We start from the raw sequence: 24,566 nt of genomic DNA, 5'->3' as shown, positions 1-24,566 counted from the left end.
TGATATAAAAAAAAGGAGGGGTCTGAGCTCATGCGGGACCCGGCAGCTACTGTCTAAACTAAATACTGCCGTGATGAAACGCCATATCATGGATTATCAAGGATTCTTTCTGAAACAGTATGGAGCTCAAAGGCTTTCTCTCTTGCCGGTTACACCACAAGGTGAGTTCCTTTTTATTTCCTGCTTCTTCACACACATGCTCTCCAGTACAGGTTAGCTCTGAGTGTTAGCGATGCTAATGTGAACATGCACCGACCACATTACGTCCAAAACATTCGGGCATTGTTTCTGATAGCAGAGTTTCTGATAGGGACGTGGGTGTAAAGCCAGCCTACATTTCCGATATTACGTCATATCGGCCGCAAATGTGGATCAGCTCCGTTGTAGCCCTGTTTTTAGAGATTTGGGTACGGAGGAAAAGAGAGAGGGTTTTATTAATTTGAGCAGTTTTAGTTTATCTGGAAATTATTTGTAGCACATTAGTTTTATTTAAAGTTAATTAGATAATTACTTCTGAGGTAGTATTGTGCTGCAAATAGAGTATTGATCATAAACTGGAAAGAATACAAAACATGAATACTAGGTCTCATTATGTGTCTAAATTAAGACGTGCAACAGGCAAACGATAATTCTGAGAAGATTAACTCCACAACGTTTTTTAACCTTGACAGATAATCACATTTTAGACAGCACATTGAAACTAATCTCCTGAATAACTAATCAAGTATTTTATAAGCTACTGTAACAATGTGAAGGGCAGCATTAAAAACACAACAGTGAGTGAGTGAACTCTCAGTTAAACATTTGTTATGAATATGGTGGTATGTGTTGACATTTCCTATTATTGGTTGATCATATTACTGATTTAAGTAATATGATATAAGTGTTTCTTTAAAAGTGAATGTAAAAGGTTGATTGATTCTAGCTTCTCTGTGATTATTTACTGCTTACTCTTTAAGGAAAGTCAACTTAAAGGGGACCTATCATGCAAAATGCACTTTTTGATGTCTTTTATACATAAAGATGTGTCCCCGGTGTGTCGGGGAACTCACGCAGTGTCAGAAAATAAAACCCTCTCTCTTTTCCTCCGTAAATCTCTAAAAACGGGGCTACAACGGAGCTGATCCAGATTTGCGTCCGATATGACGTAATATCGGAAATGTGGACCCACGGCCCAATCAGAAAGTTGCTATCAGAAACAATGCCCGACTGTTTTGGACGTAATATGGTCGGTGTTTACATTAGCATCGCTAACACTCAGAGCTAACCTGTACTGGAGAGCATGTGTTAGAAGAAGCAGGAAATAAAAAGGAACTCACCTTGTGGTATATCCGACAAGAGAGAAAGCCTTTGAGCTCCAGACTGTTTCAGAGATAATCCTTGGTAATCCATGATATGGCGTTTCATCACGGCAGTATTTAGTTTAGACAGTAGCTGCCGGGTCCCGCATGAGCTCGGCCCCCTCCTTTGTTTTTATCAAATTTTTTTTTTTTTTAAAGCTTTATACCCAAAATCAGCACTTTAGAAACAGGAAGTGAAATAGAGGGATATGAGACATGGCTAGAATGGGTGATCTGTTTGCTATTTTGAGCAAAACAGTTCATAGACATGTTTTTTATATATTTGTATATATCTGAGACCTATGCTATTGTCTAAAAATAGCATGATAGGTGACCTTTAAATATTTTTAGGTATTGAACATCTGGACTGACAAAACAAGCATTTAAATATCTTAATTTTGTCTTTGAGTAGCCTAAGTGACTTAAATGAACATTTTTGACACAAAAAATCTTTGCTCCTCAGAATATCGATGCCATGCTGGTGCTGGAGGCCTGTGGCAGTCTGGTTCTCTACACAGGAATCACCAGGGTGAGAAATATCAAAACACAGACACATCATCATGTTTAAAAGGAAAACATTTAATATGGCTTTTCATTTGTTCAATTCTCACTAGTATCATTGTCCATGTTTTAATTTAATTTTTTTAATTTTTTAATTTTAACTTATTTTTATTTCTTGTCAGCTTTAATTCAAGGGAATTTCATTAGGATCGCTGTAGATGTTTTATCTTGTTCTGTATTTATTTTAATATTGTTGTTATGTTTTCTGTAAAGCACTTTGGGCTGCTTTGTGCATGAAAGGTACTATATATTTTTTATTATTTCATAACTTTTCTTTTTAAACTTTAATACTTTTGAATGCATGTAACATATGTAAAATTAAGCTGTCTGTGGCTCTTTTTCTGCTGTATCTACGTACATTTCCCCTTGTTGGAGTAGATATCTCTGCTCCGCGCCGATCCTATATGAGTTTGCTTTAAAAGAAGGAAAACTCAAAACAACCAGGACGAGGGTTAAACAATAATCTGTTTTTAATAATAAACGGTAATAATACAATGCACTTCTCAAAGGGGTCAGGCCTCCCCCTGCTCTGGTCCTAATGCCGGGAGAACTTATCATCTTGACGGCAGCAGGAAAGAGACCGGACACAAGGCCGAACAGGCTTACATACAAGAATAAAACAGGAGGAGTTGGGTCAGCTGGTCATCTTTTCAGGTCATCTCATTGGGAGATGCAAAAGATGCTGTGTCGCAGCGAATCAGCTCGTGCCAGCAGAGGTCCCGCAAACAGTCTCAGTTTGAAGCAAAACAAACACATATAGCATTCGCTGTCTCATATTTCTGCAGCCTCCACACACACAGCCCCCCACATTCCAGAGACCTCAGTTGTGTCTAAAGAATATTCCCTTGCTCACAAAGATATACTGCTTATTATTAATACAAAGTAATTAAACACACACATCTCTATCATTAACAGAAGTTAATTGTTCCTTTTAGCTTAAGGGCTTCTGTGAACTTCCTTTCACCTCGAAGTCCGCGTTTACTGGAATGAATGCATTCATTGACAATTCAGACTGACTATTGTCTTGTTAACTGTGTGACTCAATTCTCAAGGCCTGCAGGATGCGCATTATTAACTTAGGAAGAATGTAACCATTATATCTGGGGAAAATGTCCCTTGTAGACTATTGATAATTAACAGAGAAACTCAAGGGGCCTCTTTTAATATCTCGAAATTGCAACAAGACTTTCTGCCATTTCAAATGTAATACACCTCTTAAATATCAGATGATAATAATCTTCACCCTCTGTGGGACTAATAAAGGGATTCTGAAACAAATAAAGTTTATTATTATTAATTAGGGATGCTCCGATCGCACATTTTGGGGCCGATCGCCGGAATCAGTATTGTCCGATACCGATCCGATCGAGTGGGCGGGGCCTATGGGGATCTTCCATTTAAAGTGATGTTTAAAACTCAGTTAATGGGGCTCATTCACTGGCGCTTCCACAAACAACCAACATAATTATTACATTCAAATGAAGTACATTATTCAAGTTTACATTAACTTTGGATAATAACACGGGAGAAATGAGCGGAAGTGCTCTCTTTTCCTCTCTCCCTCTCCCCCTCTCTCCCCCTCTCTCCTGACAGCCTGTCAGTATCGTCTCATGCAGCTCACTGATCCAGTAATGAGTGACCCGACAACTAGTTTAGCTTGTTCCAGAGGTAGATAAAATAGCAAAGTGTGTCTAACTTGAAGTGTGTGTTTTGCGCCGCTCACCAGTCCGTCACAGCGGGTATGTGTGGTATATGCTGTATATATACAGCATAGACTGTATATATACAGTCTATGATTTTACGCCATGTGATTGGCTCTCCTGATCGGCCGAGAGTGAATATCGGCCGATAACGATCGGCGGCTGATCGATCGGAGCATCCCTAATTATTATTATTATTATTATTATTAATAACAGTTAAATACACCAGGTTTAACATACTTTAGATACAAAATTCAAGGACATTTCTGCTTATTGAAGTGAATGCATGTGTATTATTAAATATATAACCTTCCTGTGTTGCTGTCCTTTAGGTCAGTAAGGTGTTCGTCCCCGGCCTCCTGTCGCCCACCTTCAGCCTGACCAACCACGTGTCTCACTTCAGCTCAGCGATGGAGAAAGTTAGCACGCCGGCTAATGCTGGTAGCAGGCACCTCCAAAGACTGGATGAGGTATTATGTCTTGTAAACAAAGTGATCTTTAAACTATATGTTTATTCATTTTTCATTCTTTTAAACAACATAGTTACAAGACACGCCATACCTTACACAAACTTACATAAAACATTTGAAAAACAGAGGCAGTGTTTCCCCTACCATTGTCTTGGCGGGGCGCTGCGCCCTGCCAACGGAGCCCCGCGCCCTGCCTGAAATTCAAGGTATTTTTAAAAAGAAATATATATAGCACCAAATTGCAACTGAAGTAATCTATCTACGGTCACTTTTCACATTGAACATGTGCTCTTTTATTAAATAAAGTAAACTAAACGCCTATGTTATTTATCCAATGTATGTGCATGTTTCAGTGTCCACTGCTTTGCGTATTCACATTCTCCCTCCGCTCTGTTTCTGAAGGGCGGGGCCCCCCCCCCCCCCCACACACACTTGAATGCACACATGAATGCACACACTCACAATCAGAGACAAGAGCGGAGGAAAGGAGGAGAACAAAGTCTAAAAAAGTCAAACAAATCTGCATTATTGCCCCGAGCTCTGCTGTCTGCTCGTTTGTCCCCCCCCCAGTTTCAAATTTGTTTATTATTATTTTTTAACCGCAAGCCGTTATCGTCACGGGAGAAGGACACACACAGCCTGCCCAGGTGGACGCGCGCGAACGCGCCAACGAACGTAGCATGCGCATTCTAAAAATAGCTCACAGATAGTGAGCAGGTACCGCGGTCTTGAACTACAGTATTGAATTTGACAGAAAGCAACAATGAAACGCCAGCAGAAGAATAGTCTAATGAGTTGGGTGAAAAAAAAGACAGGAGATGTGAGTTGGTTTATTCAGTAAATTAGCTCAGGATAATTGGATGTTCTGTCTACACCTGTTGATGCCTCTTAAAATGTATCGTCAGCAATGTATGACAAGCAGACTGCTTGTTTAATGTTAGACTCACACCAATAGCTCAATATGATCATAACACGATTGCTTTCATATCAGAGATCAGATGAGGTGGAGCTGCCTCCAGCAATAGAGGATGAGGCAGAGAGAAGCAGCAGCAGCACAGGGTTGCAGCAGGTATGTTATATGCTGTAGTCAGGTGATTTAAATGTATCAATGAAAGGAAGAAGTGTAGGCTACATGATAAGAAGGGAATACAGTTTGAATAAAAGTAATACAGTACAGTGTAACACTGTACTTTATTACTTTTTAATGTACAAATACTTTGTTACTGTACGATATCAATAACAATAATCCACAGCTCCTCGCTCTGCTCCAGAGGATAAAAAAAATTCGGGTGCCCCGAAATGTTTTACCCGGGCACCCGGGCAGCACCCTGCCAAGGCAGTAAACCAGCAAAAACAGCAATTACTCATTTCAGGTGATCTTTAAGCTTTGGTAGCTTAAATTATTTGATTATTTTTGTAATATTTCATTTTTATAGGTAACATACTTAAAGGTGGGGTATGTACGTTTCAGAAACCGGCTCGAGTGCACTAAAATGTGAAAGTACACAGCCGAAAAGAATCCGCCCCTTCCTTCAGACTTCCTTACAGAGCCCCTCCTCCAACACACATGAACGCGCATGACGTCAGCAGACTGGTGAAAGTGGCCGCCTGTTGCTGGCGAGTCATTGAAGTACTGCTGCAATGCACGCCCAATGACGGCACGCCCAATGACGGCACGCCCAATGACGGCACGCCCAATGACGGCACGCCCAATGACGGCACGAGATACATTTGTGCGTGCACGAGATGGAAGGCTGACAGACAGGGCGGCAATCCAATCCGTTTAGCCGGGCCGGCTAAACGGATTGGATTGCCGCCTTGGTTGTACTTTTTACAGTATTACAGCTTCCACAGATGACATTTTTGTATGGATTTTTTGTCAAAGCACTTCAGATATTCATTGCTATCGGGATGTTAAGAGCATTCCATGGAATATAACAACAAGTGTATCTGGAGCCGGTTTCTCAAACTTACCTACCCCACCTTTAATTGCAATTCAATCTTGTACCTTCTCATAAACAATTTCCACAGAGCAAGGCAATCTGTCCCAGTCAGCATGGTGGCCTGATTTGGTTTCCTGTTATATCATTATTCAATTTTTCTGCTTGAAATATTCAAAGATAATATCAAAACAAATTATACCGTATAAACTGTATCGCCACACCAATGTCCTTTTTGTTTATGATCTATTCCTTCTGTTATTTCCTTCTGTTTCCCTTTTTCTCTCTACTTCTTCTTCACCTATTTGTTTTCAGGGCATCATGCCGTCACCAGTGTCTGAGCTGAGGGGTCCAAACATTAAACACCACGAAGGTTCATTTTTGGATGATTACAATTTCCAACATACCACGCCCTACATCCATGCGCTGCGGGACCCCGTCTGCAACCGGGTCACTTTGGTGAGTTTGTGTATATAATTCATTTGGACACCATTATAGTGTTCAAGATCACATTTGCCCTTAACCCTTATGCAGAGTTGGGTGTAATAATATTACTTTAGTCGGTAACGGAGTAATGTAACGCGTTATAATTCAGTAATCACACTACAGTTAGTAACATTGCCTGACACGCGTTACTTCGTTACTTTTATACAATCAGTAATCACACACTACAGTTAGCCTACTAACATAAAGAATTACTAGATTCTCCCTTTGACAGACAAGAGGGATTTCCGTCGCAGGTTTTATATTTACGCAACGTCCGAAGAAAGGACAGGAATGTGACGGTGAGGTGCAAACTGTGTCCAGGCCAGAAGCTTTTATTCACTGCTGCAAACACAACGTCAAACCTCAACAAGCACCTGCAAAGACAACATGCTAACGTGAAGCTAATAGCTAAGGAGGACCTCCGAATCCAGGAGGAGGTCGAGTTAAGTAACGTGTAAACAGCAAACAAAGTTATATGCAGGGCTTCACATAACTGGTGCGCAGAAAATAGAGGAGAGATGAGAGAGAGAGAAGAGAGAGAGAAAGATATTTGCGAGTTGCATACATGTATGAACCATGATATGAACTCAGGGCCGGCCCGTAGCTCTGGCTAGATGTTCGCCTAGGGCGCCAGATCTGGGGAGGCGCTGCGCTGGCAGTTCTGGGAGGGAAAAAAAACATTTTGACCGTTGGGGCTCATCCTAATTTTCGGCCTTGATGTAACAATATTTATAATTAAGTAAATGTAACACCCTTTTCACCCCGGTTACACGTTTCATTTGCCCTGTACGATGGGCGCTGTAAGTGATGAAAATGGGGGATGTTGGCTTATCTGGCGCCCGCAGCTCACAGCCAAAATGCGAGGGAGAGAGGGAGGGTGGTACCAGCGCTGTTGTTATTAGAATCTGGTGCCGTGCTAGCTGCTCTAACGGATATAAGAAGAAGATGTTTCTACAATAATGTGGAGGGAGAGTCCTCTCCAGTCAGACTGATAACTACAGCTCAGTGAGGTAAAGGACTCTGAGTGTTTAGATAGTTCACTTTAGTCTAAGTTCAAACGGTTTGGTCGCAATTTATGTAAACACATATTTCCAAGGCACTCCTTTATAATTATTGGGATAAACAGGTGGAGAGATAAAAAAAAATGCATAAATAAATGTTAAGGTAAAATAAGATATGAATGAACAACACAAATAAAATAAGTTACATTAATTTGTTATTGGCTATGGTAGGTTATTGGTTATGTTCACATACTTATTTGATTACATCCACTTGTCTAAGATGACAACAGAGACTTTCGACCCAAACCCAGCTGTTGACTTGTGGATGCAAGCAGCTAATCGCAGACTCAACCAGAGAGGAAGTAGTAGGCCTACATCATCAGCTACCATGTCTGACAGAGAGGAAGACAGTGAGGAGAACAGTCAGGAGGGTAGTGATGACAGCTTGTAGGATTACTGGTCGTGCTAATGTTGTCTTGTGTTCACCTCTGCATGTGTGTTCTGTGTTCACCTCTGCATGTGTGTTCTGTGTTCACCTCACGTGTGTTCAGTGCCGTGTGTCTGGCAAATAAAGTCAAGACCCCCTCAAAAGTTACGGTTTATTTCATTTTAAGGATGAGCACCAAGCAACATCTCCAGGTGCTCCTTTGAGAACCAGGGCAAAAAAGTGATGTGCACCCCTGGTTATATGATCAGGCCCTCTATGAGCGTCGACGGGGGGACGGGGAGTGGTGCTAGTGGAGCCAGCTTCAGATGAGGCTCCCTCCGCAAAATGAAGCACCCTCCGCAGTCTGCATGATCTGCCTGTAGATAGGGGCGTCCCTACGAGTAAAGTAACGAGTAAAGTAACGAGTAACCGCGTTACGTTATGTAGAGAGTAACGAAGTAAAGTAATATATTACTTTTTTTGAGTAACGACCCCATCTCTGCCCGTATGTTGTGGTCGGGTCTCCCGTGACCCGTTTCAAGTTAAAATGATATAATAACTACGCTCTAGTTTTCTCCACAACAGCTGTCTAAACACTACAAAACAGATTTTGACAATTTTAGCCAAGTCTGAAGGTCTCTAAAAAGAAAAGTGTGTAATTTGGTGTTCGGGCAGGGGAGACCCAGCAGAATTGTTTTGGGTGACTCGGGGTCAAATTCGGCCCAATCAAGATTCATCTTTGACTTTGACTAATGTAGTGTGACTCTGAGAAGCTGGTGTTTTGGTACATACTGCAGAAAATATAAAAATAGACATACTCTATAGCTATGGTTCATTCTAAATGGTAACTTCTGTCACTGTAAATTGTATAGACAAGTTGGTTGTATACAAATAGATGCTTGTAAGCTCACTCAAAGAGAACAGCCATGTGCCTCGAGGCTTTATTTCTAGTCAGTCTTTCGTGTGAGGTTCAGGTCAATTGATATTTGTGAATGAGAGTTGTTGATGTGTGTGTGTTCCTGCCTCCTGGCTCAGTCCTGTCAGACTTGGTATAGACAGCCTGTTTAGCCCACAGACTTTACAGAATACAACAACAACAACAACAACGCTGTCTCTCTCACACTCACTTCAAAACAAACCACCCTGTGCAGAACAGCCTTTGCATGCTGCTGCGTTTTTGACATATTGTTTCTGTTCATTGATTTCCTCCTTTGATCTCTTGATGTGTCAATCTGAAGGCTAATGTTTGTTAATGCAGCTCGCTGGAGTTTTCTAAGCACCCGCTGCTCTCAGTATGCTGTCAGGTCGATGGTTAATTCTCTCATCAGGGTTTCTTTCTAAACTGAGATGAAAAGGACAGGACAACCGTGCTGGAGAAAATGTGACGTTAAAGTAACAAGATCTTCTAATGTATGTTTCCTCACTAGCACACCTATTCAAAAATAATTTAAAACTTCTACTTTGATAATGTCAACATTTGGAATTTTTACATAATGCACATTTACTGCAAAAAAAATATTATTCAGTTTGTTTTTCTAGATCATGGACAATTATGGTGATTTATTTAAAGAAGCACGACAGGAATATGTTTAGGTATTAGGAAATGTGAATGGGTGAATGATGACTTGTATATGTACAGTGCTTTGAGGAGTCGTAAAGACTGGATAAAGCATATCAACCATTACAGTCCATGTTAGTCTATTTAGTCCATTTGTAATGATGGTCTGATTCCTTGTGCATGCTGTCTCACTGTAATGACTTATTTGGTAATAACAGAGTCATTGTTAACGCTGTGCTTTTCCTTCTATGACAAGTGTACATTTGTAAACGTGTAGAATGTAAAGTAGTATGCAAAATGTACATATTTAACTGAACGTTTTTAAATGTAATTTTTTGACAATCTCTTTCTCTAGGAACTAAGCAGTGGCACAATGCTGAGGATCTCCATCCCAGAGATCGCTACCTCAGAGCTTGGTGAGACACACACACACACACACATACACATACACACATACACACATACACACATACACACAGCGCTGAGTCAGAGCAGTTAGATCCTGGAAATTAGGTTTGAGAGCTGCCGTACGTTATTACACAGTGACGTATAATACTTATGTGTTGAGGATGCCATTACAAGGCACACACACACACACACACACACACACACACACACACACACATACATACACACATACACATACACACATACACACAATGAATATTAAATAACGATTAAGTAATTAAATCCATGAAAAACGTTTTTCTTGTTTCTTTCTTTTGATTTATTTTTCTTCCTCGTTATCTTTGGCACACATGTTAGTTTTTAGTGTACTATATATAGAAATATTCACTTCACTACATGAACTTGGATGTGTTTTAATTGCCTTTGGAGCTTTCCCTTACTAAACAAAGTTAAAATGAACCCTTTAAGAATAGTTATCCACTGGGGCAGGGGTCTGTAACCTTTTTGACCAAAAGAGCCATTTTGCTCCTTTTTCCAAAAACATTTTTTGTCTGGAGCCGCAAAACATATTTCATAGTTTTTTATTGTTATATCAAACAAAAACTACAATTTTTTTTGCATTTATTAGGCTATTTATTACATGATATAAAACTGTTAACCTCTAATAAGAAACAAAGAACTCTTATAAGGAGAATTAAAAATAATACACAGGCCTACTTTAAAATAAATTAAACACAGCACTTGGAGAGTCCTCTGCACATTTGAAGGAAAAAAAAACATTATTAAAATGGGCCCACTTTGAAATAAATAAAACATATAGCTGCACCCTAAAAAGAGTCAAAGGTAGGGAGGTAAGAATGGAGAAACCAGCTCGAGTGTGCTAGAATTTGAAAGTACACAACCGGAAAAAATATGACTCTTCCTTCAGACTTCCTTACAGAGCCCCTCCTCCAACACACACGAACGCGCACATGACCAATGAGGGCACGAGATAAATTTGTGCACAGATGGAAGGCTGACAGGCAGGTAGGCCATCCAGTTATTTTAGCCGGGCCGGCTCAGATGATTGGTCGTGCTTTTTACAGCGCCACGGCTTCAACAGATACATTTTTGTATGTATTTATTGTCAAAGCATTTAATATATTCATTGCTATCGGGACGTTAAGAGCATTCCATGGAATATAACAAAAAGTGTTTTCTGAAATAAATGACATACCCCATTGAATTATGACTGAAGACCGTCAGCTGTCTTCCTCTCCCTTGTTGTTCCTCGATAGTAAAGGCTGCACCACCGTTGACAACTTCTCTCTACATATCAAACATACCGGTAAACCAGCATCGTTTGCTGTGAAAGCAGATAACTCTGTCCACACAGAATTAAATCCTGTGTTCCTCCGGTACTTTTCTTTGATTTATCCATAGTTCGCTCATCGAGCCGGGGGTCAGGTTATTCGCCTCCAAGAAAGGCCCTCGCGCGGGACCGTAGCAGGATGTGACGCATATTTTAGTTGACCTAATTAAAACCGTTTTGTTTTTTATTTATGTGTCACAGTATCACCTCAAAATAAAAGATACGAAACATTTTCAACCATGCAACAAAATATAAATAGTCCTACAAATACTTTTATTTTATTTCCTTCTTATTTTTGTCTAAGCTCAAGGGAGCCAGAGCAGAGGGCTTAAAGGGCCGCATGTGGGCCGCGGGCCGCGGGTTGCCGACCCCTGCACTGGGGGAATTAGCGTAGAAGCATAATGTGCATAGATAACCTAAAATACATTTTCACATGGGACATTCATCGTGTGGGAACCTCAGTTAATTAGTATATCGATCCTCGGGTCAATAAAATATACACCTTTCTCTTTAGTTCAATCTGACTTTAGACAACATGTATATTAAAGTATACATTTTTTAAGTTATAGTAAACAATATTAAACCGTTTTAAAGCATGATTTTGTCGACGGCTATTTATGTTTATTAAGGATCCCCATTAACTTTTGCTCTCGACAAAAGCTACTCTTCCTGGGGTCCGACACTTAAAACAATACAACAATAATACAGCAACATTTAGGACATAAGTCCTGACATCATTAACAACATTAAAAACATCACCAATATCATCAACAACATGCGATCAAGTTAAATTAGGGTTCACAGCTCACAAGGGTACATGGTCATTAGTAGATGGCCCTTCAATCTCTTCTTGAAAGAGGCTCTGGACTCTATTTCAGTAAGGTAGTTTGGCAATGAGTTCCATTCCTTTATAGCTCTATAAGACACAGAAGAGTTCAGAAGATGTGTCCTGGGTTTAGGTGCCAGTAGATGGCCTGATGTAGCTTGTCTAGTCTTATGGTCATGCTCGTCTCTTGTGTAAACTATTTGATCATAAAAATACAGTGTTTTTTTTGCTAAATTGGACATTTTTTAGAAATGTGATAACACGAGATTGCAGACGTTTCTCAACCGGAAGCCATGATAGGCTTCTATGCATAACTCCAATATGAGTGCGCTTCGAACAGTGGAGAGCTAGTCTGGCAGCCTTGTTTTGAGCTATTTGTAATTTCTGTAAATGTGTTTTTGCTGCTGATGACCATATGACCGGACAGTACTCAAGATGTGACAAAACCAGAGACTGAATTACTTGTTTCAAAGTGGTTGGTGTTACATACTTTGTACATTTTCTCGCCACAGCTATGCTCCTACTTAAAAAGGTATTTGTCGATTCCCATCAAACACAATCTAAATCTCTTCGTTAACCAAGGTCCTGTTGGATCATTTAATTTCAGTAAAGTATAGCTTTCTATTTATTTTGTGTTCCATATTTAATTTAAAACACAACTTTAGTATTTTCCAGTCAAATGTGTACAATTTTTTTTATTTTTTTTACGTAACATTTTGAGTTAATTGCTCTGGTAGAAATGTCAATTCAGTTACATTCTTACTGAAAGGCTTGCCTCTGCATCTCTTTTTCAATCTGCTTTTATATTTTCTTTACAAAATCTCTCTGAGTACTTTGGAATAATGAATATGCATTACACTTACACTGTTTTTTTTCAATTCATGCAAAGGTCTATCAGTGTATCTTTTATTTGATTTAGTTGGCTAATGGCTCCTCGGGCAGATCTTAATGTCTGCTCCAACCATGACCTTCAAGCTTCTCTATCTCCTCCAGCTTGTATTAAAGCTTGTCTTTTTATTTAAAGCCTTCATCATCACTAAGGTGTGTACGTATAATCCTATCTGCCTCCTGCTTCTAGCTCTCTGTCTTTGCGTTTTTTCTCCATCATTTAGTAATCGATCTTGCAGGCAAGGCTTTCTCCCGCTAATGAAATGGCATTTATCCACCTCTTCCCTGACCTTTCCCACTCTGGAAGTCCAATTAATAAAGCCTGGTGACGATGATTAGGAATCTGATTGGTCAGAGTTGTAAGGAGACACTGTAACACTAATTACTGTTGTATTGGTGGTTCTTTTTTAATTTCCTTTTTTGTTTTCTGATGTTAGGAAGTAAAGGCCAATTGGATCATCAGAAGAAAAAAAGTTAAATAAAAGAAAACTTGGTTTTGAAAAGTCAGATTTGTTGAAAAGTATTTCCACTTTAAGACTGGAGTCACTGGACTAAAGAAATAGCCATGAAAGTTGTGTTTTTAAACTTTTTATTCATGAAGTATCATTACAGATAACAGACATTATGTGAAGATATAGAAACACGAGCATAGGAAACTCTTAGGATCTGAATCCCAGGTATTACATTACATGTTACTTGTTAGACGCTTTTATCCAAAGCGACTTACATACTCAATACTGTGGACAATCCCCACAGGAGCAATTTGGGGTGAAGTGTCCCAGGGACACAACGACATGCTGACTGCAGTGGGGTTTGAACCATTCACCTTTAGTTCCGACTAAAACACTTTGAATTATCAGACTTTCATATGCATCATGTTGTACCCAAAAAAGTGTTTGACCCCCAGGCCACAGGGTACTACATTATCATTCTATTTAAATAACAATATGATAACTTTGGACTTTGTTTTTAAAACTTTTAAAACAAACTTGCTCTTTTATTTCTCAATGTTTTCCTTTTCTGTCCCTTTTCCCCTCTGATTTATTTCAGTGAGGAAATGCCTGCAGGCCATTCGTTTCATCCTGCCCAAGGAAGCTGCCATGAAGGTTGGTGGATTTGATTAATTATGATAAAACACAGAGAAAAGGAACCGCATTAGGTCACGAGGATAATACATTAGAGACAATGCTGGCATGACATTATGTATTGGTCAATAAAGCCTGAAAACATTTACTCATGGAATATGTTACCGTGTGCAGACTCAACATTAAGAGAAGCAAAGATAGTGTAATCAGATTATCTGTCTGCCATCAAATGTCATGCAGAGCCTACATCATTACTTTGGTTGGAACTTGCATGGTTATTTAATTATTTGAAATGACATATAATAAATCTTACTTTTCTGCAATAATATAGTTACAATGGATACAATTTCATTTAATTTAAAGTAGGTTTAGTTGATACATTTGTATCTTTAATACTCTTTTATGCATGCTTCTTAGGCAGTGTTGGGCAAGTTACTTCCAAAATGTAATACAGTACATATTACTTACTACTGTCTTTTTTTAAGTAATAAGTTACATTACAATATTACTGTCTCTGAAATGTAATGAGTTACACTACTTTGATATTACTTTTGAGTTACTTTACCAACATAACTGCAAAATAATGGCTAGGTATGTTGAATGCTAAAATGTAGCTTAGTGCAGCTCATTATACATCCAGTGAAGGGCAATGTGGTATAGCATAACAACTGTGTAGGCCAGTGGTACTCAGACTTTTTTATTAAAGGTCCACTTGTGAATTGTATACAAGGTGACTGGTCCGGATCAATGCCAGTAAAGTTCCCCCCCCCCCCTCGGAGCGGAGAAACAAAACTGAAATTAAGAAGTAGTTTTTTACGGCGCGCTATGAAACCCCTTGAGGGGGTTTCCCGACATGTCGTCGCAGTAAATTAAAGGGTGTTTCATGTTGTCGTTGCTGTGGACCTTCTTAATCTACCTTCTTTGGGGGCCCCCTTCTGGTCCAAGCACTTGCCTGTCGGCAAACGGCGCCCCTGTATACACACACACACACATTCAATACATACATATGGTGGCTTGAACTAGTGGGAGAAATGGCACTGTTTGTCTGTAGCCAATGCCTTGAACCTCGGCAAAAGAGGCATTAGAAAGTCAAGGTAAACTTGCGGTTAACTTGCAGTCTGCAATGCGTGTCACGCTCGCGCACACAAGTAAATATATATGCACGTTCATTCTCACAACTCGTCAGACACAAGAAAATATACATTAATTTAGAATCAGATCAGAAAGATTTTATTTTGTATAATTTTTAATTTTTATAATGGGACACAGGGTTCGGTCCGGATTGATTTGCAGTTCGGTCCGGACCCACCTAGGTCCGGAGTTTGAGAAGCCCTGGTGTAGGCCATTAAGGCTACTTACAACTTTGATTACACGACTTAGTTGAATACTCGATTCTGATTGTAAATTCTTAACATGTGACACGTTGTTAATACATTAGTACAGACCACTGTCAAGGACTATAATGAAGGTTGCTAAGGAGGATCAAGAAAGAGAAAGGAAAAGAGGTTAAAAGACGGAGCGCTGGACGTCAGATAAATCACCAGAAGAAGGCAGAGAGGAAGTAAACAATAACAGGAACACGGAATGGGCTCTGTAGTTTGTTTAGTATATGACCGTGTAATAAGCGGGATAATGTGCAGTGAGGCGGTCATTATGGGGAAAAGAACAACCGACAGGCTGATCAGGGAACCCGACGCGAAGCGGAGGGATCTTGTTGAGCCTGAAGGGTAAACACCAGGCTTACTAATCTACCCGCACAATTTTTCTCTGGTGTCAGAATGTCTCACGATGTTGGTAAATTCTTAAAAAACAAAACACCATTTCATTTTGGGTTAAAATGAGTTGTAACTGAGAATTGTAACTGGTAGTATATTACCCAAATTTCATTAGTAATGCGTTACTTTTTGCTGTAACGAAGTAATGTAATACATTACTGTAAGCGTTAACGCGTTACACCCAACACTGATCTTGGGTAACATTGAGCTGTCTTTGGCTCTTTTCTGCTGGAACACTGTACATTTCCCCTCTGGGACTAATAAAGGGATTCTCATTCTGATTCTAAATTCCTGTATTTTTTTTCAGGTTTTGGTGAAGTGGTATAACATCTACAACGCGCCCGGGGGTCCGAGTGCTCACGCAGAGTGGAACCTGTTCGTCACCTGCTTCATGACGCTGATGGGCTACAACACTGAGCGCCTGGCGTGGACCCGAAACGTGAGTCCGCTGTAGAAGGGTTTTCTATTCATTTCTTCTTTTATTTTTGTAGCTTTCTTTTATTGTTTTCTTCACAAGGTAAAATGACATACAAACAAATATTACATTTCAGAGAGAACAGTGCCTGTAAGGAGACAATCTACATAGTAATCAAATACTGCTTGCTTTTTTACGACTCCTTCGTTGATATGTACCCTAACCATTTTTCCCAGCCCACAAGAAATGTGTCTTCCATTACTTTCAACTTGTATGGGATTTTCTCCATTATTAGGATATCACCAATAATATTAACCCATTGTCTGTAGCTTGGTGTTTCCGCCTTTAGCCAGTTCTTAGTGATAGCCTTCTTTCCAGCAGCTAGGAGGATCTTGATCAGGTATTGATCTCCGACATGTACAGATCCTTCCATATGTCACAGGTATAATACCAGACAGGTTCGAGGGATTCTATGGCCTAATACCTTGCATAGAACAGAGTGTACACAGTCCCAGAAAGGTTGCATTTTACTGCAGCTCCAAAACACATGTGTATGGTGAGGTTCCAGATGTTTACAAAGTCTCCAGCATGGTTGTTGAGTGTTTGTTTGTTTACTACTGATTTTGGGTGTGTAAAAGAAACAAATTTGGTTTTTCCACAGAAATTCTTATTATTTTCTTATTTTAACTTCAAACACTCATTCACACTCATTCACATGTTTTGACCTTGCTCTCTGCCCCCTCCCCCCTCTCCACAGCTGCATTTTGAAGTGCCTCTCTCTCCGGTGATTGCTGCTAAGAAGGCTCGTCCCTCTGATGGAGGCTCTGAAGAGGTTTGTGACAAAAGTGTGACCTGTTGTGATGTTTTTGGGGCACAGTTAACGTAAATCACGATCTCTGTAATGTCTCAATGTTAACTATAAGCAAAGGTTAATTCTTCCTTATGTCTTAAACTTTAAAGTAAATCAACTTTAAAACTGATTTTCAGACCAATCAAGAATTGTTATTCTAATGTGATAATTAATTATCTTAACTACTATATGTAGATGCTTGATAGAATAATAATCCAGTAGTGGTGCAATAGTGTTACAACATTTGTTTGTCTTTAGAACATCCTGGAAATATTTTTGTTATCGTAGCTTGAAGAAATGAGGACATGAAAACATTTAATAAAGTCAAGATTAAAAATATATACAATTTGTTCCTAGACTGAAATAATGGAGCCTTTTTCAGGCAGAGAAGTCTGTTTGCTTTGGAAATGTAATATTGGAGGGAACCCACCCAAATATTTCACTTTAACTGTGTTTGACAAAGGGAAAGCCCAGCGCTCCAGAAAAACCTTATTCACTCAGGAGACCCTTTCAATGTGCGTCTAAGAATAAATGTGACACATAATTGAAAAAAAATAACCTGTAGTCTCTGACACACACACACACACACACACACACACACACACACACACACACACACACACACACACACACACACACACACACACACACACACACACACACACACACACACACACACACACACACACACACACACACACACACACACACACACACACACACACACACACACACCAGATTAAAGGTGGAGGATTGTTAAGTGGTCTGTGTTTATGTGGGTTCATCGGAGCAAAGCATGACTGTCAAATGTCAATCAGCTGGAGGCTTAGGCTGTGCTCTGTACTTTTGTATGTGTGTTTGTAAGGGTATTTGTGTGTGCCTGGTTGAGTGTATGTTTGTGTGTGCGTATTTGTTTGGCCTGAGGAACTGAATGAGCCAAATTAAACTGAAGCATCCTGTTGACCCTGCCTGTGACTCTTCACGGATGTTATGATGGTTTTGCAGCCACAAGTAATACACAGAATAGACATAAAGTTCACATATAATGTATGTATAAGCAATCTGAATGTTAAAATGATAGTTCTCACAACACATGCTATCTTTTTATCCATCAGATAGTCACAAATCCATATGTCTTGGAGCACATTTTTACACAGACATGTAAAGTTTTGCAAACCAGCGCCCTCAAAGCTGTGCATGTTACCGGCAATGATCTCCAAGTCAAATTCGGACAGACCCCACCCCAACATTATTTTAAGTCCCCTGACATGACCTGTAAATAAACACACAGGCTATTTAATCTGGGTTTTCTCTTATTGAATACAACATCTAGGAAACGAGGAAAAGCCTCTTTCTCTGGCTCCGCTTGATCAATATCCTGAAAGGCAAACACATCCTGCAATCAGTTCCAGGCTTAGATTTAAAAAATACTGCTCAATCATTTACAAACATACATATTTTGTTCTGCCCCCCACCCACCACATTAGATACATTTCTGCCATGGTCATGACGGTACTGTGAATTCTCCCTATACACTACTGTTTTTGCAGTATTGAAGCCTTGGCCTGGCTTGAACTAGCATCAGAGAGCAGCACACTGACTTTCAATGTTTCCTTCTGCACTTTGTTTCTTGAGACAACAGGGCATGTTTGTTTTTTTCTTTGAGGGAAATAGTTTTTTTGAAGCTGTTGTTGGCCTGTGGAAAAATGTAATCATAAGAAATGACTCTGGAAAAGCTGCAGATAGAGACATAAGAAATGAATGCAACTGATTATTTAATGTTTAATGTTGTTTTTATAGGCAATAATTGAAGCTTTGTTAGTTACAGGTTTAATATGTGCAATAAGTTAATTTCAATAAGTTTGGCAATAAACATTGAACCAGTCCGGCCTTCGACGAGTACTGATTTTTTATTTTGGCCCCCTGTGTATTTGAGTTTGACACCCCTGCTCTAAACCCTAAACCCTCTCCTGTCAGAGAACCCCGCTTTAATCTGTCTTTAATCTCTTCTCTCTGTAGGACCTGGACTACCTGTTAGGGTCTCACTACCACCGGCAGATTAATTCCCAACCTATCTGCTCCAACAATGCTCTCACTACAGAAACTGTGAGTAACCCGCTCTTAAGCAATTTCAGGATCACTGTCTTTTTTTTATGAAAGGAAATATTGTCACAATATCAGAATAAAGATAAATAGAGAGGAGAACATTAAACACATGATAGGCAGTGTTGGTGAAGTTAAAATGACTTGTACTCTTCTTTATTTTGTTGTCTATGCACATAGACAAATTACTTCACATTTGTCGCTTCAGCCAATGTCTTGCCATTTAACGTCTATGTACACCAGTTTTTGCCTCGTACTGACAATATTTACATGTTTTCTCCCTTTCCTCTCCTTCTATCCATGTCCTAGATGTCCTCTCCCTCCACTCCCTCTCTGAAGTTGGACAGTTCGGCTCCTCTCTTCCCTCACATTCCCGCTCTTTTCTACGTCCTCCATCTGCTCTACCAGGAGCTGCAGCTCGATGAGCTGCAGAGAGCGAGAGCCTCATCGCTGGTCTGTCTGCTGCAACAGCTGGCGAGGTAACCTGTGTGTGTGTGTGTGTGTGTGTGTGTGGGAAAATACAGTTATTTAGATTGATTAGAGTGTTTTCGATTCTATATTTATGCATATGAATTTAGCATTTAAGTCATGCTGTAAATGACTTTGATGAGTGTGAAAACAGTTAAACATTGTTGCTTTAAAGGTCACCTATTATGCAAAATCCACTTTTTCATGTCTTTTATACATCAACATGTGTCCCCTCTGTGGAAGTTTCCGGAAAAAAGATTCTCTCACTTTTTGTCCTGATCCATTTATATTTTACATTTTTGACCGTTGGGGCTCATCCTAATTTTCGGCCTTGATGTAACAATATTCATAATTAAGTAAATGCAACACCCTTTTCACCCCGGTTACACGTTTCATTTGCCCTGTACGATGGGCGCTGTAAGTGATGAAAATGGGGGATGTTGGCTTATCTGGCGCCCGCAGCTCACAGACAAAATGCGAGTGAGCGAGGGAGAGAGAGAAGGGCGCACCGCCCGGTGTTGTTATTAGAATCTGGTGCTAGCTGCTCTAACGGAGATAAGAAGAAGATGTTTCTACAATAATGTGGAGGGAGAGTCCTCTCCAGTCAGACTGAGAGGCTGATACTACAGCTCAGTGAGGTAAAGGACTCTGAGTCTAAGTTCAAACAGTTTGGTCACAATTTATGTAAACACATATTTCCAAGGCACTCCTTTGTAATTATTGGGATAAACAGGTTTTTAAATCATTCCAATGTATACTATAGGACAGTAACCAAAAATATCCTTTAAAACTGGAGAGATACAAAAAAAATGCATAAATAAATAAATGTTAAGGTAAAATAAGATATGAATGAACAACACAAATAAAATAAGTTACATTCATTTGTTATTGGCTATGGTAGGCTATTGGTTATGTTCACATACTTATTTGATTACATCCACTTGTCTAAGATGACAACAGAGACTTTCGACCCAAACCCAGCTGTTGACTTGTGGATGCAAGCAGCTAATCGCAGACTCAACCAGAGAGAAAGTAGTAGGCCTACATCATCAGCTACCATGTCTGACAGAGAGGAAGACAGTGAGGAGAGCAGTCAGGAGGGTAGTGATGACAGCTTGTAGGATTACTGGTTGAGCTAATGTTGTCTTGTGTTCACCTCTGCATGTGTGTTCTGTGTTCACATCTGTGTGTTCAGTGCCGTGTGTCTGGCAAATAAAGTCAAGACCCCTCAAAAGTTACGGTTTATTTCATTTTAAGGATGAGCACCAAGCAACATCTCCAGGTGCTCCTTTGAGAACCAGGGCAAACAAGTTATGTGCACCCCTGGTCATAACGATGTTTTGGCTTGTCTAACCATTAGCCAATCAGCAACCAAGGTAACCCCCCCCCCCCACCTTATCACCTGAATCTCCTCCTAGAGCACCATTGTGTTCTTTGTAACCAAATATCTCTCAGAGGGGCGTGGGGAGGGGCTCCTTATTTTCATTTAAAGTAACAGACAGAGAATCAGCACTTTTGAAACAGGGCGGAAACAGAGGGGATTATGGGTAATGCTGCAATGATCTGTTTGGTGTTTGGAGCCAAACACTTCAGAGACATGTTTGTATATATCTGATACCTATAACATATAGATGAAAACAGTATTATAGGGGACCTTTAATATAAAGGTTACAAAACAGAGACTTGTCATTTATCACAACAAACTAAACCTGGTCTACTTCTCACCCAACCACGTTTAACTCTCACCATGAGGAGAACACATCTCATTGTTTTTAGTGAATGCGTGAATGCGTATGTGCAATCAAAGCTTTTCGTACGGAGAAATAAACTTTAAAAGGTTGTCGAGTGACCGCTGTGGCTGGTGACAATGACAATAACAGGATAGGTGGAGTGGGAGAGTGAAGCGCTCTTCAGAGTAATTGGCCTTTGTTGGGGAGTGTGTGGGCTGTTTTGAAGTATGTTGCACTTTTTTACACTCTTGCTGTTATCAGGACAACTGGTTAAGGCTACAATTATGATCCATATTGTTATATAGGTATTTTTGGGGAGTGATCATATTTCTTTTAAATCCTTATAAATTATCTGCAAGAATGAGGTTTTAAATTGGTTTGAGTCTTCTTTACAGATGCTTTATTACCATTTGTATTATTTAATGAGGTATTATTTTAAAGATAAATCATCATAAACATTCATTACGGTCACATTTATGCTGCCTCAAGTAAAGGGGATCACTTAAAGGGCCCATGTCATGGCCATTTCTACTGATCATAATTCCATTGTTGAGGTCTACTAGAATAGATTTACATTGTTCAATGTCCCAAACTCACATTGGTTTCTCATACAGCGTCTCTGTATAGTATGTGTATTCACTCCCTGTCCTACATGGTTTGTTGGAGCTCCTGCCCCCCCCCCCCCCCCCTCCCTATGAGCCCACTGTGCTCTGATATGTGATTATGTGTTACAATGGAGTTTGTTAGTAACCAGAAAATGACACCAGTAATGACAAACAGATGAGAATGCTGCGTGGGGTCTGGGTGCCGTGTTGGCGGGACGTTGCGGGGCTCGCTGCTCCGCCCTTTGAGACTCGAGGAGCCGACAGTGTGAGCTGTATTACTGGTGTAGTTTCCTGGTTCCTGCGTGGGGTCTGCGAGACACCGAGGAACTCAGCCTGAACTCAGCCTGAGCACACACACGGGAGTGTGTGGCGAACTGTGAGTGGAGATCCACGCAGCTGCGGCTGAGAAAAGTTAAGGTTGAGTGTGCTGGCGAAACTCCGCGGAGTATCGCGGCTGAGAAAAGATACGGCTGAGAAAAGATACGGCTGAGTGAGTGTGTGCAGTGTTTCCCCTATAGACAAATAGTGGCGGCGCAGCGCCGCTGCTGAAATATGCACGCCACTGCTAGGGGGCGCCAGCCAGGTACCCAAAAAATAAATAAATAAGTGGTGACCCTTTTTCATTTTTGATAGTTTGTTATGTGGATTTGTAGTATTTGTGTTACTGTATGTTCAATAAAGGTGTATTTTTGCTAAATCTTGAGACTTTGCCACTGTATGTACTAGGCAGGGCCGATTTTTGGCATAGGGCGCCAGATCTGGGGGGTGTTGCGCTGGTAGCTCTGGGAGGGAAAAAACATTTTTGACCGTTGGCGCTCATCCTAATTTTCGGCCTTGATGTAACAACATTCCTAATTAAGTAAATGTAACACCCTTTTCACCCCGGTTACACTTTTCATTTGCCCTGTACTAGGGATGCTCCGATCGCCAATTTCGGGGCCGATCGCCGGAATCAGTATCGGCCGATACCGATCGCCGATCCGATCTAGTGGGCGGGGCCTAAATGGAAGATTTAAACATCACTTTAAATCTTCCATTTAAAGTGATGTTTAAACTCAGTTACGGTACGTCCACACAGCAGCTTTTCAAAAATCTTGAAAATCTTGGAGCTGGGCGTGTCTGAAAGCTTGGGGATTTTTTGCGAGCAACGTGACCAACAACCAATCACATGAATCTCCCGCCCCCGACATACAAAGCAAAAAACCCCGGGGATTTAATGCGAGCAATATATATATATATATATAAACTCCCCAAACAGGCGAAAACCTACCAGTTTCACTCACTGTCTCTGCCATCTCCCTCCATGCCTGGTTCCTCCGGTTTGTATCCCGTTAATAGTTCTGGTCGTAAAGAACCGGGTGATTTGCTACCGTAATTTCTTGTTTGGAATATGAGGAAATTAACTGCGGTCTGGTTCTCCCTGCTTACACGCGGTTTGATTGGCTAGCGCTTCTACTGTCAGATTTGCATAAACGGGATTTGATTGGCTGACGCTTCCAGCTCAGCTTCAAAAGTTGAACATTGCTCAACTTTTGAATCCTGAAAATCCTGGAAATCTTCGCTTCGCTCCCCCACAATGCAGTTCGGCGAAAAGCGAGGCAAAGGGACGTCATCCCCATTCAAAGTCAATGGGCAGAGAAGCGTTGGAAGCGTTGGAAGATTTGTTTAAAGCTGCTGTGTGGACGTACCGTTAATGCTCATTCACTGGAGCTTCCACAAACAACAATCAACTTAATTATTACATTCAAATGATGTACATTATTCAAGTTTACATTCACTTTGGATAATAACACGGGAGAAATTAGCGGAAGCGCTCTCTTTTCCTCTCTCCCTCTCTCTCTCCTGACAGCCTGTCCGTATCTCATGCAGCTCACTGATCCAGTAATGAGTGACCCGACAGTGAAGAATAAATATATTTATAATAACTAGTTTAGCTTGTTCCAGAGGTAGATAAAATAGCTAAGTGTGTTAGGTCCAGTGTTGTGCTAGTTACTGAAAACCAGTAACTAGTTACCATTACTAGTTACTTCATTTCAAAAGTAACTCAGTTACTTTACTAGTTACTTACACCAAAAAGTAATGCGTTACTGTGAAAAGTAACGTTTTGGTTACTTGAAAAAAGGGCTCCCATTAATGCCCTTATAGCCTTCATTTCAGTACTGTTATTGCATTGGAGAATAATACAATCTGTTGATCAACTTGACATGCATTATATGCAATCTGGATTGCATCGATATTAGCTGGCTTTCCATTTTTGGAAACTCCAGGTAGTTGGAAAAAAATTCCGTCCCATATGCCGTGTGCCGCCCGGACATGGTATCATGCTAACTAGCTCCCTGAAAGCGGGTGACTCCACTGTAGCAATAGCCTGCATGTGTTCTACAACATACCGTGCAATGGCTTTATCGACTTTTCCCTGGCTAGCAGTCCCTTGGTTAAAATCCAGCCGCTGTTGCTTAGGTGGAGGTGGAGTGGCGTCGGCTGAGTCTCTGTGGTCTTAGCTACTAGCTTCGTCCCAGCATGTTGTTTTTGCATTTGTTTTAAGAGATTTGAATTACTGGTTTGGGCAGTAGATAAGA

At 40.4% G+C, this 24,566-nt stretch overlaps 1 protein-coding gene across 2 annotated transcripts in view; it reads left to right on the top strand.

Annotated features, from left to right (window-relative positions):
- The window catches only part of anapc1 (anaphase promoting complex subunit 1), an 88,663-nt gene that overhangs the window by 9,888 nt on the left and 54,209 nt on the right, over positions 1–24,566 (top strand). Inside the window, exons 14-23 of one of the 2 annotated variants that reach the window (XM_034237841.1) lie at positions 1,804–1,869; positions 3,934–4,071; positions 5,063–5,140; positions 6,327–6,470; positions 9,839–9,899; positions 14,007–14,062; positions 16,124–16,255; positions 16,989–17,063; positions 19,101–19,187; positions 19,494–19,663. In XM_034237841.1, the coding sequence (XP_034093732.1) occupies positions 1,804–1,869; positions 3,934–4,071; positions 5,063–5,140; positions 6,327–6,470; positions 9,839–9,899; positions 14,007–14,062; positions 16,124–16,255; positions 16,989–17,063; positions 19,101–19,187; positions 19,494–19,663 (1,007 nt within the window). The remainder of the gene's footprint in view (positions 1–1,803; positions 1,870–3,933; positions 4,072–5,062; positions 5,141–6,326; positions 6,471–9,838; positions 9,900–14,006; positions 14,063–16,123; positions 16,256–16,988; positions 17,064–19,100; positions 19,188–19,493; positions 19,664–24,566) is intronic. The other variant, XM_034237842.1, reaches the window with a different exon arrangement.

This window comes from Gymnodraco acuticeps, unplaced genomic scaffold (genome assembly GCF_902827175.1).
Source record: "Gymnodraco acuticeps unplaced genomic scaffold, fGymAcu1.1, whole genome shotgun sequence".
In the NCBI taxonomy this organism is placed as follows: Eukaryota; Metazoa; Chordata; class Actinopteri; order Perciformes; family Bathydraconidae; genus Gymnodraco; species Gymnodraco acuticeps.
Note: the sequence above shows the minus strand (reverse complement) of the source record. Positions and strands in the feature narration are given on the sequence as shown.